The sequence below is a fragment of the Monodon monoceros genome, unplaced genomic scaffold (genome assembly GCF_005190385.1).
Source record: "Monodon monoceros isolate NGI ecotype Baffin Bay Population unplaced genomic scaffold, NGI_Narwhal_1 Super_Scaffold_3, whole genome shotgun sequence".
NCBI lineage: Eukaryota > Metazoa > Chordata > Mammalia > Artiodactyla > Monodontidae > Monodon > Monodon monoceros.
In genome coordinates, this window is record NW_021703780.1 from 79,027,308 (window position 1) to 79,047,825 (window position 20,518).

General features: G+C 38.5%; 1 protein-coding gene across 3 annotated transcripts in view; it reads left to right on the forward strand.

Moving 5' to 3' along the window:
• The window catches only part of SLC25A26 (solute carrier family 25 member 26), a 143,127-nt gene that overhangs the window by 38,803 nt on the left and 83,806 nt on the right, over positions 1-20,518 (forward strand). For all 3 annotated transcript variants that reach the window (XR_003796619.1, XR_003796620.1, XM_029242209.1), the window contains one exon: positions 1,024-1,071. Coding sequence is in view for 1 of the 3 variants with exons in the window: in XM_029242209.1 (XP_029098042.1) it covers positions 1,024-1,071 (48 nt within the window). In the remaining 2 variants the exon portion in view is untranslated. The remainder of the gene's footprint in view (positions 1-1,023; positions 1,072-20,518) is intronic.

Here is a 20,518-nt window from a genome sequence, read left to right on the forward strand (position 1 = left end):
TATAGCAACTTTTTATGCTAAGATTATCTTTGCCTTTCCATTGTTTTCAAAATTTTTAGTTTCATTTTTATTTCTTTTTCAAATTTCTAAACAACCACACTACTAAGTGTGTGTCCTACATTGCAGTAGTCTTATCATTCTTTTGGAATCAGATATGGAATAAATAGTGAATATGTAAAGTGAATAAAGATATTATATTAAAACATCAGTATAGAATTTGAGGACCCATGGAAGAGACCTGTGGTAATGGACTGATACTAGTGACCAATGTCGTAATGTTTATATAAAAATGTAATTCGTCTTGTACTGGTTCATGTTAACCTGTGGATCAAATTTCATGCGTGCTGGCCATGTGGCTAGGGATCAGTGAGCTGCTCTTCTTTATAGTTTGTACAGAAGCCCTTTTTTTTCTTTAAAATGGAATCAGTCACATGAAAATTTCAGAGAGTCTAGGTTTTAGAAAAGTTTTATTCTTAATCCCTCTGTCACCTAGGTGAGCAGACATTGAGTGTTTAATTGTGTGATTGAGATCAGTTCAGTAAAGGGTCCCTGTTGAATCGTGTGGATAGTTAAACAGATAAGTCAAGGCTTGTCTAGAGGTATCTCTCACTATTGAGAGATTATTCATGCATTGTGACGTCTTATAGTTGAAACTATAAAATATAGTTCTGTTCTTTTGTGAAAGGATAATTGGCATTCTGTGTGCATTTGGTTTTGAAAATATGTTTATTTAAAGCTTCTCAAGTATTTTTTTTTCAAGAGAAGAAATGTTGAAAATAAGTAAAGTTTAATTAATATGTAGTCAGCTTTATTATTAGAGATGTTCCCATTTTAAAGGGAGCTGATCTGAGCTTTATATACTCTAAGCCAGTTTAAAAGCTTTAACCACTTATAGAACTGTAGTCATTGTGAATATTTCAAAACTCAAAACTTTATAAAAGGTAAATGTGCTTCATGCAGAATGTCATTTAGAAGTCTCTGCTATTCTAACTTTCTGAGGTCTTGGCTTTTTGTTTGTTTCAGGGCATCCAAGGATTATATCGAGGCTACAAAAGCACTGTTTTAAGAGAGGTAAGTAACTTAATTTCCAATATTGAACTACAAAAGAATGATATGCTTTGTTTAGTAAATTTATTTGGAGAGACTGGTTTAAGAAATTACAAAGGAAAAAAAAAAAAAGAAATTACAAAGGGAAATTATCACTTTTTAAAACACTGTTTAGTCTTATCTCGGCTCTTACATCTGATGACTGGGTAGGATGGGTCAGCTGAAAGAGCAGCCCCAGTGGTCAGAAGGCCCATCCTAGAGCTTCAGTCTTATCATAGGCGGCTACATGGCTGTGATAGCTAAGATAGGAAGAAATAACTACTAAGGGTAAGATATCAAGTTAATTACTGTAATATACAGAATGAGTGAAAAATTGGTAAGGAAAGAAGCACCCTGGGAGACAAGTGTCCCAAAGGTCTATTTTTATGTGAAAAATCATGCAGTTAGCTCTTGTCTTCCTGATAGCAAAATATGATGAATTGGGAAGTTCAGTCTGCACTGGAGAGCTGACCCTGCCCGTGACTTGCAGTGCAGTGTGCCCCCAGAGCAAGCCTTCCAGTTCCGAAATTCTGTGGTTCAATATGTGGTCAGTGTTTTCTTTTTTTGGTTGAAAAAGCAAAGTGATTTTAGTACATATATTACTGCAGGAAGCATGTTTTAATTTTTGGCTCATATAGAGGAGGCTATTTTGAAGTTTAAAAGTTGATTTATAGATAACTGGGATTTGGGATATAAGAGAAGTCTTTGGTTTGGGACGTAAGTTTTTTTTTTTTTTTAGTGAGTTTAAATCCTAGGGTTTTTTGTTTTTTAGCTTTTTGATATATAATTGACAAATAGGATTGTGAGGCATTCATAGTGTACAGTGTGATGATTTGATATAGGTGTACATTGTGAAAAGGATTAGGACATAATCTATTAAAATACAGAAGAGATTCTGCATACCTCTGCTCTGAATCCTTGTTTTCTGTTTGGATTTCCCTTGGATGCTAAAACATTCTCATTTATAAAAATGTGTTTAATTTAAATACATATTGTCATAATTAGCAGAATATTGAAATCTTTGAAGTCTGAATTTTACTTCCAGGTAGTCTTTTTGTTTATTTTGTTTGTTTGTTGTTAGTGTAGATTACAGTCTTCTTTATGAAACACCAGCACTGTTACATGTTATTTAAAGCTTTGATTTCCACAAAGTAATAACCTTTAGTGTAGTGTGGTGTAGTTGATGTGTATCTTGGAAAAACTCCTGAAGGGAGACTGAATGTTTCAAAATTAGTTATTTGTGTGAAGATGACTTCTGCCTTTCAAAATACCACCTGCACTGTATCTTCATTCTGTACTTATTTTCCCACTCACTAAACACATGTTATTTACTCAGGTTTCACCTGGGTGAGGTGCAAAAAGAGGGGGCAATAAACCGTTTTTTGTTTTTCTGAGAGATGCTGAATAAATGAATGTATTTACATGCCAGAGAATACTGGTTATGCATACAAATAGATAAAACACATGGTTACAACTGCATTCTATTCTTTTAAAAATTTGTGGTTTTTTTTTTTTTTTTGGTGGCTCACGGGCCTCTCACTGCTGTGGCCTCTCCCATTGCGGAGCACGGGCTCCGGACGCGCAGGCTCAGCGGCCATGGCTCACGGGCCCAGCCACTCCGCGGCATGTGGGATCTTCCCAGACCGGGGCACGAACCCGTGTCCCCTGCATCGGCAGGCAGACTCTCAACCACTGCGCCACCAGGGAAGCCCTAAAAATTTGTTTTGACATATGTCACACTAGTAATTAATTTCTAGGCTGCATTTCTTGCAAAAAGTGTGCCCCTAGTGAGATGACTTTGTTTACTCAAGATGGCAGTGCTTTGTTGGAAATTTAATTGGGTCTTCTGCATTATGCATTTTCATAAAAATATCCTTCAGAACTGATTTTAGTTGAAATATTGCTTTTGTACAGATTCTCTCATAGAATGAGAGAAGAGTTACTGCTAAATGAAACATCGCTTCTTTTCAAAATGAGAAAAATAAGAAGTGATGTATCTGCTTTAAACAACATTTTTACATTATAAATAGTTTCAATTCTTACATCGTTCTGACACCAATATCAAATCTTTTTGTGCTAAATGAAACCGCTTCTTTTCAGAATGAGAAAAATAAGAAGTGATGTATCTGCTTTAAACAAAATTTTTACATTATAAATAGTTTCAATTCTTACATTGTTCTGACACCGATATCAAATCTTTTCGCCAAGAGCTTGTTTGATTGTTTCAATAAGAAAATACATTGAAGCCTTATTGAGAGTCACCAGGAAACTCATACATTTATTCTGTATACAGTTTTTTCTTTAAAATAGTTTTATCTCCCTCGCGGTAGCCCATTAGAATGAGATTGAAGTTTGAATCCATGCGTTATAAGATAGATTATGTGTGATCTTTAGATTTTGTGAATGCTGTCACATGGTTTTTACTACATTTGATTTTTGTGGAGATTGCATGCTTATCCCTTATGTTCTCCTAAATTATTTTAGTTACTGTGAATTTTAGATGGAGTCTAAGCAAGGTGAACTGATTATACTCTTTACCTCACCCTTTCAGTATTCGTTTTCCTCATGATCTAGGCCAAATTAGATGTGGCCAAGCGTTGTGGGGCAGTGTGGTTATTCCAGTAAGATGGAAACGGGGAGCAAAATCACAGCTGCTTTCATAGCCAGGCTAATTTCACAGGGTCCATTGTCCCGAAAGTTCTGTGGAGAGCAGCCTCACGACCTTGGATGTGAATTAGAAAGAAAGCAGAGAAAGGCAAGTCGTTTCCAAAAAAAAAAAAAAAGTAGGAATAAGTTAGGTTCAGCAAATGCATTTTATCCACACATTCTACACGACAGTTGTTTTAAGAGTGCCTGCTGTGTCTTGGGCACCACGCAGAACACTTCTGCCCTGAAGGATTAATATTCTGGTGGGGAAGGAAACGGGGGGCAGACACTTTACAGGGCAGTGTAATAGGGCTGAAATGACACGTATATCCAAGATGCAGCAGAGGTTATAGAGGAAGCAGTGCTTGAGTGGTACCCAGTATTCATTGCATTAATAAAAATTAGTCTGGACTTAATTCTTGAAGAGGTGTCACTTAGAAGTAGTCCAGGAGACAGGAAGATGTAACAACGCATACAAAGGCCCAAGGGTGTGAAAGAACACACGTTGTGTGTACCTTGCTTATCGAAGCACAGTTGGGGTTTTCACACCCAGAGAAGAGGCAAGAGTGATTTCCCTCTACCTCAAGCCGGCGCTTCAAAAAAGCACTCACCCAAGTTGGGTATTTTCCAGGAGGAATGGTTGAACCTCTCACCCCAGCCGAATGTTTGCCAGGGACCTGGAATCAAGCACATGGGGAAAGCTCTCACAAGAGCCTGACATATGTCCACTGGAGTTTGGAGGATAAATTACTGGTTTTTAACTGTTATCTGCAATGAATCTCACAGTGAAATGCAGTTGGAGCGGCCTCACTGGCAGGATGTTGCCATTTTGGTAATGAGTAACTCCTGGCTTCTTTTTGGTAGATGAGTGTAGCAACTAAAGAGATCTGAGATAGGTGAGAATTATCTCCCCCTCTCACCCTTATTTTGCTCCCAGGCTTCCATAACGCAAGTCTCCCACCAAATTCTGTTACACATGCAATCAAAATCAAGCACTCGGGCAGGCCAGAACAAGTCATTCATCCTGTTCTGTGAGTTCACTGAAGCCCTCAGTCTGTCCCTTTAGGTGCAACATTCCCCACTCTGACTGCAAAGTTCACTCGCAAGTTCCAAACCCAGTTTCCCTTATTGTCTATTTCAGGCAATGAGAATTTTCCCTAATCTAGTGGCCGGAAACAGGAACCTTTAGGAATCAAGCCTTAAGAATCGTCCTTCAAATCCTCTTTCCCAGCTCTATCATTTCCTTTCCCCCCAAGGTCTTCATGTTATATAAGTCTCTTGTGTGTTTTTCCAGAGCTACCCTATCCTAGGTGTTTAGCATCTTATTTGATTTTTAACCAAAATATTTTAGAGATCATTTTATATCACTTTATAAGGGGCACACTTTTTTATGATTGTGTAGGACTCCATTGTACAAAGGGATCATTGTGCCACCACTTCCTCATTGGTGGGCAGGACAGACATGCTACAATGGATAATACTGTTCCTGTGTCATTTCATACGTGGTTGAGAATGTTTGTAGGTTAGATGCTGAAAAGTGGAATTTCTTGCTTAGGGGTGTATGGGCATTTGTAATTTTGATGCAAATCGCCAAATTGCCCTTCGCAGAAGTACCAGTCGACCCTTTTGCACACAGTGTGGGAGCTCTCTGTTGACCCCTGCCTCACCAACGGTACTAGCAATCTCAGAGATGAAAAATGATCTCACTGTAATTTTAAGTGAGACTGGGTGTATGAACATATATCTGACAACAATTTTCTTCCTTTACTGTGAACTGATGGTTTGAAATTATATTGAAGTTATGGTGAGAATTAAATGCAGAGATCCATATGAAGTGCTTTCTATAGACCCTGACACGTAGGATGTGTTCAAAGTATGTTAACTATGCTTAATAGTACTCTTGGTAACTGAAAGAGCTTTTGACAGGAAATGACATCTCAGTGTGGAATGCCAGTGTCTCACTAGCTGTCTGCTCTTGGCAAGTTACTTAACCTCTCTGAGCCATTTGCCCCTCTGTGCTAGAAACTTTGTGTCAGTTGTTCTTGCTGCAGTCTCACAAAGGAGGTATTGCAGCAATATGGTCTGCTAGGACCAGAGATGAAGAAAGCTGCCTCTAGGCTGTCAGGTTCTTGAACAGGGATGCAGCCTTGATCTGCCTGCATGTAAATGTGTGAATGCCATTTCATGATGATGAATAACAATAGTTGTGTTTGAGCTAGAGGCTGGCTAACTGTTACTGCTTAAAAAGCTTCTCAGCTACAGTTGGAGAGTGTTTTATCCAAATGTCTTGTAGAATGGAATTGTTTATTCACTTAACAGATTGCAACCTGCAACTGATTTTGTGTTCGCTGGCTACTTCTGTAGGAAAACAACCTATTGGTTATAATAATGTACAGTTACCCTAATTGATAGTTGAACCAATCAAAATTACTAACATAAATGGGTTGGAAAATTTTTTATGATTATTCTTTTTTGGGTCACATTGGTAATTTACTGGAATTTTTTCTCCAGATAAGATTACCCACTTAGAGGAAAGCTTTCTAAGATTGCAATACTTGAATGTTTTCTGTTGAAAATGTTTTCGTGCAACTGTAGTTAGAATTATTACTTATTTACCGTTCTTAAGCCTGTGTACTAGTTTCTGCTTTCATGATGGAAGAGAAAAAGAAGTGTTCTCTGATGAGAATTTCCCTGCTTGTATCAATGCTCTGTATCATTGTGTGTCTTTGTATGAAATTGTTTCCTTGGCATTATCTCTTTCTTTCTTTTTTGGTTTATCTTTACATTTTTAAAAATTAATTAATTAATTAATTTTGGCTGCGTTGGGTCTTCGTTGCTGCACGCGGGCTTTCTCTAGTTGTGGTGAGCGGGGGGCTACTCGTTGTTGCGGTGCGCGGGCTTCTCATGGCGGTGGCTTTTCTGGTTGCGGAGCACGGGCTCTAGGCGTGCGGGCTTCGGTAGTCGTGGCTCGTGGGCTCTAGAGCTCAGGCTCAGTAGTTGTGGCTCACGGGCTTAGTTGCCCCGCGGCACATAGGATCTTCCCGGACCAGGGCTCGAACTCGTGTCCCCTAGCATCGGCAGGTGCATTCTTAACCACTGCGCCACCAGGGAAGCCCCTGTCTTTACATTTCAGTTTTGTCTGTCTATGTGTAATTACGCCTGCTCTTCCCAGGCAGCATATAAGTTACCCTTGAAGACAGTAATTGGGTTTTGACCTCTTTGTAGTATGCACAGGCTCTGCAATAACACCTTCCACAAGCTCAGAGCTCAGTAAATATTCGTTGCTTTTTCCATTCCTTTAAGTTTGATTGTCTTTCATTCAGATGCTGTTAGACACTGTGACCGTTTCAAAGTGCCGGGGGAGCTCTGTGGGGTTTGGAGTTATGCTGGGTGGGGGTCAGCCTCTGACACGCTACATTGTAAGGTATTTGCATTACATAGGTGCTGAAGTACCAAAGAGTGTACCCTTTTCTGAGATTTCCATCTTCTTACACCTGGAAAAAATAGTTTTTATAAGCCTGATTTCATTAGAAAAGTAATTAATTCCCTCTTTTCCCCATATATCTTAGTAATTCACTATAAAGGGAAAAAAAGGTTGTAAATCCTTCCAAACTTTTAATGTGAAATCGTTTTTCAGTTAAAGTCCAATGCAAACATATTGAACCTTGTTTTAATCCTACATAATTCATTTTATTAACTATGACCAAATAGAACATCTGTTAAAATTCCATAACGTTAGCTTCATGGGAAAAGAAAAAAATCTGTTTGCTCTTGGAATTTGTTCATTGTTTTATTGTTCAGGCTTTCAGTCAATGTGTAATAAGACATTCTTATTAATGGGAATATTAAACAAATGAAAATGAAATATTGCCTTTAATCACAAGCGGTTTATAAAATGTCACCTAATGGCATTTACTTTATTATAACTTTAGAGATGGTCTGTGAGGAATGCACAATACTTCATTCTTTAATCCAGAGAACATAAAATTATTACTCCTCAAATACGGATTTTAGCGTAGTTTTTCATCATCTCTTAAATAAACAAACATTTTTAGAAAGAACAATTTAGTAAAATTATCTTAATGTGGAAAAATTGCTTTAGCCGTTTAGTGCATATTTTCTCATGTTTTGTTTACATAAAACCAGCTGCTATTTACTTTTCTCATTCTTTGGACAGATTTCATTTTGCACTGTACAGTTTTGAAAAGGCTACATATTTCCATTGTTGCGTGTTGGCTATGTTGTCTAGAAGAGATACTAGTTCCTGTGTGTAGGGTTTACTGAGAAGTAAATCAATAGTATGAATCTTCAGTGTAAACGTATAGGAAAGCTGTTGGATAAAGGTGGAAACTGTCTTTTAATTCTTTTTAGATGTTAGCATCATACACCATGATGTTGAAGTAGCTTTGTCTAGGATGTTCCTTTGTGTTTTTCATCTCATGTGAAATATCCTGTCCCGTCATATTTGTGTGTTAATTTAGATGGCAGATGGGCTGTAAATAACAAAATCTGACTACAGTGGCTGAACTAAACACAGTTTAGTATTAGAACTTTTTTGTTTTCTCACTCTGTAACAGGAAATCTGGAGATGGTCCCTCTAAGGCTGGTGTACTGGTTAAATGAGGGCATGAGGATGCAGGCCCTTTCATTCTGCTTGGGGAACCTTAATACTCTGGCTAAATTACTCATGGTTACAAAATGGCTGCCACACTTTTTGGCATCACAGCCCCTTTCCAAGTATGAAGAAGTGGGAAAGGCAGGAGGCGTTATCTGTCCGTCTGTTTACTTGGAAAACAAAGCTTTCTTGGGCCAGGTGTCTATAGCTCTCCTGAGTTGCATGGGGATTGAGAAGTTGAATATGTATGCAGCTTTTCAGTGTGGTAGGTAAAGGCTGGCAAAGAGGGGCTTGGGACTGCAGTTACTGAGTCACCACCCTACCGTGTCTGCTGTATTTTATCTGTTGAAGTCCTTCTAGTTCAAGCTCAATTCCTTCCGAAAGGGAACCATTTCATACACCGCTGACTTAAGCGCCGTAGTTGGGACCCTGTTGTTCATATCCAGAGCACTTGTCTAGACTACAATTATTTGGACATTTAATTCTACTCTATAAATTTTGATGTCTGTTCTTATTCTTTCCCCGCCACCTTTGCCCTTGTGGGAACAGTGTGGAAGCTCTTCTTTAAAAATCATTTGTCAGTCTCTTTGTAATCATTATTTTGAAAATGGAATTTATTTCAAAGTTACTTTTTTATACTGTTTTGATTTTAAAGATCTCAGAATACCTGTGTTGATATACTGTATGTAGACACTTTCCTTAAAAAATATGTAAATCACAATTGAAATAATAGCTAATGCTTACCAAATATTTACAATGTTTCAGTCACTGTGCTAAGTTCTTAGCATGCATTATTTCAAATAATACTCACGGTAACCCAAAACATGATCCCTGCTTTGTGGAAACTGAGGCTTAGTAAGGCTGTGGTTTGTCCAGAGTCTTTTTTTTTTTTTTAATGATTTCTCCATTTATACACTGCTTTTTAATTAATTAAATTTATTGGCTGCATCAGGTCTTGGTTGCAGCACGTGGGATCTTTCATTGCGGGGTGTGCGGCTTTCCTCTAGTTGTGGTGCATGGGCTTAGTTGTCCTACGGCATGTGGGATCGTAGTTTCCTGATCAGGGGTTGAACCGGCGTCCCCTGTGTTGCAAGGCGGATTCTTAACCACTGGACCACCAGGGAAGTCCCTCATCCAGAGTCTTACATCCAGTAAGGGAGGAAACCGAGGGCTTGAGAGCCCATGATATTAGCCCCCATGGTGAGCTATATAGTTTGCATTTTATACGCAGACAAATTTTGGGGGAGAGGAAAATGTATGTTTAAAATTCATAGTCCATATTTATATCTTTCTCATTTTTGAAACTTTAAGTAGACATTAGTGCCAGGAGTTTGGGGAAAACAAGTTCTCAGCAACTAGAAGTCTCCATGACGTTAAAAAGAAAAGTTAATCAGAGGACATAAGCAAAAGGAGATAGAGATATTCATGGAGAACAATGGCTTTTAAGTGCCTATTATCCCAAATGTTTGCTTGATTTGGTCTTATCATTCAGGTGTTAGTTCACATGTTCCTTCTCTGAGGGGCCTACTTTGACCACTCTAGCTAACATACACCTGCCAAAACCCCGATTGCTCACTTGGTACCCTAGCAAGTACCGTTATCTGAAATTATCTTCACTTTTTGTTTATAAATTTATTTCCTGCGTTCCTCTGATAGAATATACACACTTTGAGGGCAAGTGCTTCTTGACTGTTTTGTTCCCTTCTATTAATCCAACACCTAGAAGATTCCTTGACATACAGCACACTCAGAAGATATTTGATGAACAAACCAAGGACTTAATCACACTTTTCAGAAGTAGACTAGCTGTAAATACTTAGATATTTAAAACCTCCAGCAGACGCTTAGGCCTGAGAGGCATTTGGCAAGAATTATGGAGTCAGTCCTCACTCAATTCCCAGGCAAGTTAGTGGTTTTCTGCCATCTCAACTTTCTGCACTTCCAGTGAGCTTAATTTTCCCCTTGTCTCTTCTTATCATATTTCCTGGTATTCTTGTGTCTTCCGCAAATAGCCCTTATTTTAATTTTGTCATTTCTTGTTAGGGGGTGCTCCTATGAATATTTTATATATGTAAAACACTTTTTGAAATGACATATGAAAATAGTAAGCAACTTATTCATGAAGAAAATCTTTTATCAGTTACGTGCAAACTATGTCCTATGAACACTGGGTAAAAATTACTCTTGAGAGTCTTAGGATTGTGTGCTATCTTATTGTCTGAGCAAACACCATCTTATAAGAGGTATTAAGAAAGAAACTATATGTATTAAGAAAACCAAATGTGAAGGTAAAATCTAGAATGTTTATATATGAATAAAGGATTGTGGTTGCAGGGAGTCATTTAAAAGAGCTATTGAAAATGGGTTTTACTATCTGGTAGCAGATTACCCCGGGGTTATATAATGATAACAGTTACAGTTTGAATTCTGATCACGTATAATACTTCACTTGTATTTTTCTAATCTTCAGATAAAACTGTAGATATTAACCTTTTTGTTTGTTTGTTTTAAAATTGATCAGTAGCATGGGCTTGGAAAAGCAAGCTAGTTAGTATATGTAGTATATGGCAGGTCTGGAAGCAGAGGCCCAGCCTATGTGATTCTAAAGCCTGTGTTTCTGGTTACACTTTGCTTCCTGCTCATGTTTTGCAGATAAATTCACTATTCATTGCGCTCAGAATTTTGCAGTAAATTGTGTGAAAACAAAGTGGTAGTATATCTGTGAGACTTGGACCACATCTGTTAACTTGAAGGGGAGCACAGTTTCTGAGTGTTAGAAGATTCTAAACAATAGAAATGGAGCCATCTATACAGGCAGGACACAATGAACTGTGCTTTCTGAATTAGGCAGTAATATTGATTTCAACATCTTCTTTCCTCTAGCCTTTGTGAAGTTTGCTTAAAAATGCTTTGACTGATTTTAGCCTTCTGTCCTCTTTTGTTTCCTGAGCTTTCGCATATATTCTGAGAAATAACCCAGTAGATGGGAAAGAGTTGATAATCTTTGGCATTGAAATGGTTTTGGTACTTAGCCAAATAATTAACAGATAATTTGTTGACTAGTGGAGAAGCAGAAATTGATGAGAGGGTATTTCTTTTCCTTTGTGAAAACACTCTGCTTTTTGTTATTGAATTTGTTGATGCAAAGGTTGCGTTATAGAAATGGCACACTAGAGGGCACACAATGTCTGTGTTTTAAATGTTGGTGGCAGAAACTTCAGTGTGTCTGAACCTTGAAGCTCTTGAGTTGATTGCTTGGCACTTTTTAAAAGTGGTTCGAATTAAAAAATAAAAAACAAAGCTTAATAAATAGTACTCTCCAATCCAATGTTCCTGAATAATATTATTTTATTTAATCCATACGTACTTCATTATTTATCTCTCAAATGCAAGAACCAATAGGTATATTTAACATACCAAAAATGAATCTCACAGGCGTAAAGTGTTTCCCTCAAGCTATTTTTTTAAAGCTGTTTTTCAATTACAACTGTAATTTCACATTTGGAAGAACTGGCAGACACTACTTTATTCAAGTGATGAACGTCAAAGTCACAAAAAAGAATTGTCACACCCAGGAGTAGACGAAGGAGACACAACAAGCAAATGCAGTGAGGGATCCTGGGAAGAGAAAAAGAATATTAGGCGGAAAAACTGGGGAAATTCAAATAAGGTCTATAATTTAGACGTTAGTATTGCAGCAATGCTAATGGTTGGTTTTGATAATCATACTCTGGTTAAGTTCTTAGCATTAGGGAAGCTACAGGTGTAGGTATATGTGAGCTCCCTGTATTGTTTGGGTAACTTTTAAGAAAGTCGATAACTTATTTTTAAAAATAAAAAGCTGGGAATTCCCTGGTGGTCCAGTGGTAAGGACTTCGCACTTCCACTGCAGGGGGCCCGGGTTCAATCCCTGGTCGGGGAACTAAGCTAAGATCCTGCAAGCCGCGTGACGTGGCCAAAAATAATAACAAAATAAAAATAAAGAGCTGGGGAAAAAAAGAATACCAGATTTGGACATTGTATGAAATACTTTATTTTTAAAACGATCTTCTAAAATAATGACAATTTAAACTTACAACTTAATGAAAATTTAAAAAAAAATAAATTTATTTATTTATTTATATTTTTGGCCGCGTTGGGTCTTCGTTGCTGCACGGAGGCTTTCTCTAGTTGCGGCGAGCAGGGGCTACTCTTCGATGCGGTGTGCGGGCTTCTCATTGCGGTGGCTTCTCTTGTTGTGGAGCACGGGCTCTAGGCGCACGGGCTTCAGTAGTTGTGGTGCACGGGCTCTAGGGCGCAGGCTCAGTAGTTGTGGCGCACAGGCTTAGTTGCTCCTCGGCATGTGGGATCCTCCCAGACCAGGGATCGAACCCGTGTCCCCTGCATTGGCAGGTGGATTCTCAACCACTGCGCCACCAGGGAAATCCTTAAATTTTTTTTATCAAAGTAATAATTGGTAGCAATTCACATAATAGAGAAAGAAGATTTTACCTTGAAAAGCAAGTCTCCTGCCCTGTCCCTCTTCATTCTAGTCCCACTCCGCAGAGGTAGCCTCTTTTAACTGTTTCCTTTTTTAGTTCTTATTACATCCATATTTCTGAATAATATGTTTATGCATCTGTGTCTTCATTTGTCAGTTTAGACACACTCTCCTGAGCCTTTGGAGTGGAGGGTGTGATGGAGCTGGCATTATGCTCCTCCCCAACCTTTTTCGGTTACACAAATTTCATTCCTCTGGTTATTTTAGAAACATGAAGTCATATATTTGAGTCTTTATTTCTTATCCCACAAACTTCCAGCATCTTCTTTTCTTTTTATAAGATGAGGCTCTTACTTCCTTTTTGCCACCATATCCTCTTTCACCTTCAACTACCACTTTTGGATTGACTTTTTCTCACCTACACTTTGATCCTAGATTATGAAGATGGCTGACAGTTTCATCCTGTCCTTCACCCACAGTCACTTCTTTCGTGACGTTTCTGGGTTGATTCTAAAAGTTGAACGCCAGTGAACTAGTGTGTGTATTATTTGAGACTTCATGCATGATCACTAGGCCATGTAGTGTGCAGGGTTGTTCTTCCTTTTGTGTTGCTAACACATCTTCCTGTGTTACCCTGAAGGAGATGTTTCCAACATGGGAATCAAATAGACTCTCTTCTTGCATTCCATCACTTGGTAAAATTTGTCCATATTTTAATTTGCTGAACACTTGGGGCATGAACTCTCAGTTTTTTCCCTTTGGAGTTTATAATTGCCTTTTGGGGGTACATGATTTGCCTTTTTCACTTATTTAGTGTGACAGCCTCAAAATCGTGGTTTTTGGTAGTCTGTGGGTTTTTTGTTGTTGGTTTTTTTCTCCGTTGGGAATCTTGGAATCTTCCGTCTTCCACTTCTAATCCACCGTGACCATGCACTGTGTCTGGACTTCTCACTGCTTTCCTGGGCTGGATTTGCTGTCGCCTGGAGGTGTCAGAGCACATTGGTTCAGGCCACGGGCTTGGCAGGCAGACTACCTGGGTTGGACCACCGCTCTGCTTCTGACAGTCTTACACTTCTGGTTCCTTACTGTCCTAATCTAATGAAAATATTGGAAGGCATAATAAATACAAGGATATAGCTCCTTTGTTTGAAGGCCTTTATTTTATCCTGATTTTTTTGTCAAGTAATTAGCTTTCTCTAGTTCCTAATATAACTTAAAAAATTTCTTACTAACAACACTTAATGATAACCATTCATAACAATTCTTTGGCCTCAACTGTGTTTCATTGATTTTTTTTTAAAGAGGAGGTAATTATGTTAATAAGTTATGATTCTTAGAGAAGCATGCCGATCTTATTAGTTTAGTGTGTATCCTAACTATATTTGGGAAATAAGTGATGAAATTTGTGTGTAGGAAGCTTATAAACTGGTACCAAGTTTTCTAATAAAGTTCCTCTATATCTTGATTTACATGTGATGAGTTTTCCTTGTTGTTTATCCGTGAATTATTCCATACTTCTGTTTTGGGAAATAGAGTGATGAACAAGTTAAAAATCACTTTGGGATGAAGTTTGTTTTCTTCAGAGGGTAAATTAAGTATGCCTTTTGCCTGGGAGCAGATATCAATAATATCTGTGTTTAGAGGAGACAGTGATATGTCTTACATGGAGCAACCAGGATCTTGTGAAAGTTACACTCTCTGCTGATTTATCTGTTGGTTCACGCAACTGTTTACAAAGGTTCTTTCTTCTTCCTTATGGATGTTTAATAAGAGTCTGAAAAAATTGTGTTGTGTGGATAACACGTTTGAATCATTAAGTTTTGGACTAGTTTTGATTAAGTGAAGGCACCAAAGGGTCTGGTACATAGTAACCTCTCAGTAAGCTCTTGTCACTTTATTTTTCTGTATTTGAAGGAGGAAGTAGATTGAATTTATCCAGACTCTGCCACTTTACCAGACTAGGTACTTTTCATATGTTTTTTCATTTAATCTTTACAGTAATCCTACAAAGAATCATAAATGTCAACTGAGTGCTTGAAAAGTGCATACCCTCTATGTATCTAGTCATGATTCCCAGCCAATCTGTAGTGTTCGTCTATCTTGTAAATCATGTTATGAACTAACAGGCAGTTGCCTATTCAATACCAATGAGAAACTGACATTCAGTGGTGTTAGTAACTTGATCTACATAAAATAATACAGTTAGCAGAGGGCAGAGTTGGGCTCGGAATTCTTTGACTGAACTCTCATGATCTTTTCATATCAGTGTATGTATTTCCTTTTCTCTGTTGGGAATGTAAGTAAGTAGGCTTTAAAATGCATAGTAACATCTTCTTTTTCTTTTCTTCTCTCTCTCCAACATTTTATTTTGAAAAATTTCCACTTACAGACAAGTTAAAACATGTCTTTTTCCCCCAATTCACTGACTAACATTTTGTCCCGTCTGCTTTGTTCATCTTTCTCGCTACAGTATTTTTTCCTGAAGCACTTTAAGTAGGAAGCACACACATCCCAGGATAGTTCATCACTAAATATTCAGCATATGTCTCCTAAGAATAGTCATTCCTGTCATAACTACAATACCATTATCCTTCCCAAGAAAAGTAACATTGATGCATTCATATTATCTAATATACGGTCAGTTTTATTAGTTTTCCTGTTGTCCCAATAATAAAGCTTTATAACTTTTTTTTTTCCTCTCTCCAGGATCCGGTTAAGGATCACACATTGCATTTGGTTGTTAGGTTTCTCCAGCCTCCCCCCTCTCCCCCCTGCATGGCATTGACATTCTTTTAGAGTCCAGGGCAGAGTTGTTCTATGAACAGTTCCATAATCTGGATTGTCTGATTTCCTTATGATTATATTCAGATTACATATTAAATTTTGTGAGTGTGCATGGATATTGCATGGATGGTGCTGGGTACTTTTGTGGCATTGTGCCAGGGGTCACATAGTGTCCCATACTTGGTGAAGCTAAGTTTAATCACTTGATTACGTTGGTGTTCCCTAGCTTTCTGTACTTCAGACGTTCATTTCTCCTTTGTTTTTGAGAAGTAATCTATGGGGTAATATTCTGAGACCATGTGATTATCCTGTTTCCCAATAATCTTTCACCCAATAGTTTTAACATCTGTGGATGCTTCTTGCCTGAAGTGTTTATTACATTGGTGATTGCAAAATGCTGATTTTCCTAATACTGTCCTTTTCCTTTGAATTTGTTAGCTGGCATTCTTCTGTAAAGAAGAGCTTTCTTCCTTTACCACCTCCTCACCCCATGTCTCCCCACCCCAGGTCCCTTTTTTAGTATCCCTGTATACTTATGGATTCTTTTTTTTTTTAATGGCTTAATTGTGATATAATTCATGCACCATACAGTCACCGATTTAAAGTAACCATTCATGGGGTTTTAGTGTATTCACCGATATGTGCAACCATCAGCACAGTTGTAGATTCTTTTTTATTTAATAATCATAACCCATTTCCATTATTACTCTTTTTGATGCTCAAACTGCCCCAAATTTGGCCAGTGGGAGCCTCTTCAAGCCTACTGTTCTTACACATTTCCCTGTTAGTCTTTGGGAACTTCCTTATTGGTATATCAAGGTGTCCCAGTCTTTGTACTTTACCTGCCCAATCCTGTAATCAGCCACTTCTCCAAGGAGCCCTTGATTCCTTTTAGTGGAGCGTGGTGTTTGGAAACTAAGATTTGGATTCTAGCTGTATTACTGCATGTAGGCTTTTATTGGGCAGAAAAGCTTTTATTTTATTATTATTTTAAAAATATTCATTTATTTATTTGGCTGCGCCAGGTCTTAGTTGAGGCGTGCGGGATCTTTAGTTGCAGCGTGCGAACTCTTAGTTGTGGCATGCATGTGGGATCTAGTTCCCTGACCAGGGATCGAACCCGGGCCCCCTGAATTGGGAGTGCAGAGTCTTAGCCCCTGAACCACCATGGAGATCCCAGAAAAGCTTTTAAAAATTAAATACATTGCTTTTCTTCCTCCTTCCCATTTTCCTATATTTATCTCAGGCAAGAACAAGTAATTACTGTTTATTTTGTTTTTTAAGTTATCATACTGTAAAATTGACTTCTTTTTAGTGTACAGAGCTATACATTTTAACAACATGTATAAATTAATATAACCAGCAGTACGATCGGGGTACAAAATATTCACATCATCCCCTAAACTCTTGTGCTATCCCTTTGTGGTCATACTCATTTCCCTACTTCTAATCCTTGGCAACAGCGGATCTGTCATTTAAATGGAATCATGTAATATAAAGTCTTTTGAGACTAGTTCCTATCACTCGTCATAGTGCTGTTGAGATTCATCCCAGTTGTTGTGTGTAACAATAGTGTGTTCCTTTTAATTATTCCACTGTTTGGATATACCACAGTTTGTTTATACATTTACCCATTGAAGGACACTTGAATTCTTTTTTTTTTTTTTTTTTTTTTTTTTGCGGTACGCGGGCCTCTCACTGCTGTGGCCTCTCCCGTTGCGGAGCACAGGCTCCGGACGCGCAGCGGCCATGGCTCATGGGCCCAGCTGCTCTGCGGCATGTGGGATCTTCCCGGACCGGGGCACGAACTCGTGTCCCCTGCATCGGCAGGTGGACTCCCAACCCCTGCGCCACCAGAGAAGCCCGACACTTGAATTCTTTTCAGTTTGGGGCCATTATGAAGAGAATTGTTATAAATATTCATGCACAGGTTTTTGTGTGAACATAAATTTCCATTTCTCTAGGGTAGATACTCAGGAATGGGATTGCTGGGTCATATGGTAAGTGTATGGTAACTTTATAAGAAACTGCAAAACTCTTTTCTCTAGTACATTGGCTGTACAATTTTGCATTCCCACCAGCAATGGATACTCTAAACCTTTGTCACCACTTAGTTTTGGTAGGATTTAAAAATTTTAGCCATTGTAATAGGTGTGTAATGATATCCCATAGTGGTTTTAATTTTCACTTCCCGAATGGTAATGATATTGAACGTGCTTATTTGCCATCCTTAGATGTTCTTTGGTGAAGTGTCTCTTGTCTATTTTTTAATCAGGTTGTTTCTTACTTTAATATTTCGAAAGTTCTTTATATGTTTGGGATGCTAGCCCTTTGTCACTAATGTGATTTGCATGATAATTACTTTCTGATAATCTCTAGCTTGTATTTTCATTCTCTGAACCGTATTATTTATAAAACCTTAAAATTTTGGCAAAGTCCATTTTATCAACCTTTTCCTTTATGAATTGTGCTTTGAGTGTCGTGTCTAAGAACTCTGTCTAACCCCAAGTCCTTAAGGTTTTCTCCCATGTTTCCTTCTAAAAGTTTTATAGTTTTATCTTTGACATTTGCATCTACGATCCATTTTGAGTTGATTTTTATTTAAGGGTGGGGTTTAGGTTGAGGTTCTTTTTTAAAAAAATTTATTTATTTAATTTATTTATTTTTGGTTATGTGGGGTCTTCGTTGCTGCGCTCGAGCTTTCTCTGGTTGCGGCGAGTGGGGGCTACTCTTCATGGCGGTGCGCGGGCTTCTCATTGTGGTGGCCTCTCGTTGCGGAGCATGGGCTCTAGGTGCGCGGGCTTCAGTAGTTGCAGCTCGCGGGCTCAGTAGTTGTGGCTCGCGGGCTCAGTAGTTGTGGCTCGTGGGATTAGCTGCTCCACTGCATGTGGGATCTTCCCGGACCAGGGCTCGAACCCCTGTCCCCTGCCTTGGCAGGCGGATTCTTAACCACTGCGCCACCAGGGGAGCCCTGAGGTTTGTCTTTTGCGCATGGATGATCAGTTCCAAAAACATTTGTTGAAAAGAATATCTCTTCTCCATTGATATGCGTTTGCATCTTTGTAGAAAATCAGTTGGCTGTATGGTAATGATATTGAATGTGCTTATTTGCCATCCTTAGATGTTCTTTGGTGAAGTGTCTCTTGTCTATTTTTTAATAGGCGTGGGTCTGTATCTGGAACAAATTTGAGTTGGTTCCTTGTTAGGTGCCAAGCAATGTGTTTTTTGTTTGCTTGTTTTTTCCTACTCAGGTATTTGTGTTCATAGTTTTGAACATCCCAGTCTTGAAAGATGATGTTTTGATTTTCTAAGACCCTTCACCTTTTTTTTTAACTGACAGAACTGATAAAACCCCCCAAACTTATGTGTTTTCCATCTCTTTCCTTTCTAAATCATCTCTTAAAAAAGGACTAAAAACATTCTAAAACTTTTATGTATCTTTTATCCTTTTTTTCTTTCCATTTTTGTAAGAATGACCTATTTCCTCTTGAATTACTGTACCTTTAATATGTGTACATCAGTGGGTTAGAAGCTTAGTTCTTCATCTAACTTTGATTCAGGAGATAGTATTATTTCCTTATATAATTTGGACCGCTCATTTTATTGTTGTTGTTATTGTTGTTACATTGCCATATGGTATAAATAATCTTGACATTGACTTGAAGAAAGAAAAGGTGCTGTGTATTTTATTTTATCCAAACATGAAGCATCTTTGCTTGGAGAGTTATCCTCTTCACACTATTCTATAAAATACAAGACCTGAAATGACTTATCAAGATGACTCTGCTAGTCTGTGGTGAAGGTAAACTGAGAACCGAGATTATTTGACTCTTAACCTAGCCCTCCCTTCCTAGAATGGAGGGTCTGCAGACTGTGGAATTTAATATGAAATATTTAATGCAAAAGACAGATTATGGAAATTTCCTTTGTATACTGCAGCTTAAAAGAAGTTCACCGTGGTTGCGAGATAAATATTGTTGCTCAGGTGACGATCCAGCGGTTTTAGGTCACCTGAAAATGTTTATTACGTGCGGGACTCAGAGCTATGGAGTTAGCAGTGTGTGGATAAGACAAAAGAGGTCAAAGATTCTCCCCTCAGAGAGCTTCTGCTACCTGTGTGTGGAAGGGCACATATATGCATTTGTAAAGCAGTTCATCAGTAGTTGAAAACAGTAGTGAAAGTGCTGGCAAGTATAGGAATGAATAGTCAGTCAGGGAGTAAACCCCTTCTGTGGATGAGTTGAATTTTAGGTAACCCATTTACAAAATAGAAAAAGGTAGAGGAGAGTAATGGAATCCGTGTGTCGATACTGGGGGAAACATTCTTAAAAAAAAGTATGCTAGTTGCGGGGCACAGGCTCCGGACCCGCAGGCTCAGCGGCCATGGCTCACGGGCCCAGCCGGCTCCGCGGCATGTGGGATCCTCCCGGACTGGGGCACGAACCCTTGTCCCCTGCATTGGCAGGGGGACTCCCAACCACTGCGCCACCAGGGAAGCCCTAAAAGAATGTTTTTTATGCTTCAAGTGGTACTAAAACCCTGAGCTTGGACTTCCTGCTTGTAATCACGTGTACTTAACCTCCTTTTGGGGTTGGGACCTTTGTTAACCTTTGATTTTTGAATGCCTAATTCTTGCCTCAAGTTAGAAGGGAAAAATAGAATTGCAAGTCAAGATGGAATTTGCTTGGAGGGCTCTCTGTAATGTTCTCATGTAAATTATAGGAATGGGTCTTAGAATATCAACATTAAATAGAACTTAAAAAAAAAAATCCATCTGGTACTTGGCCCCCCCGCCCCCCAAATCAGGGCACTGCTAGCTAATTAACACTGCTTATAATACTTAGTAACCTATTTACTATGGGTTTTTCATTGATTACCAAAAGTAAATGTTAGAGTGACCTTTGTAA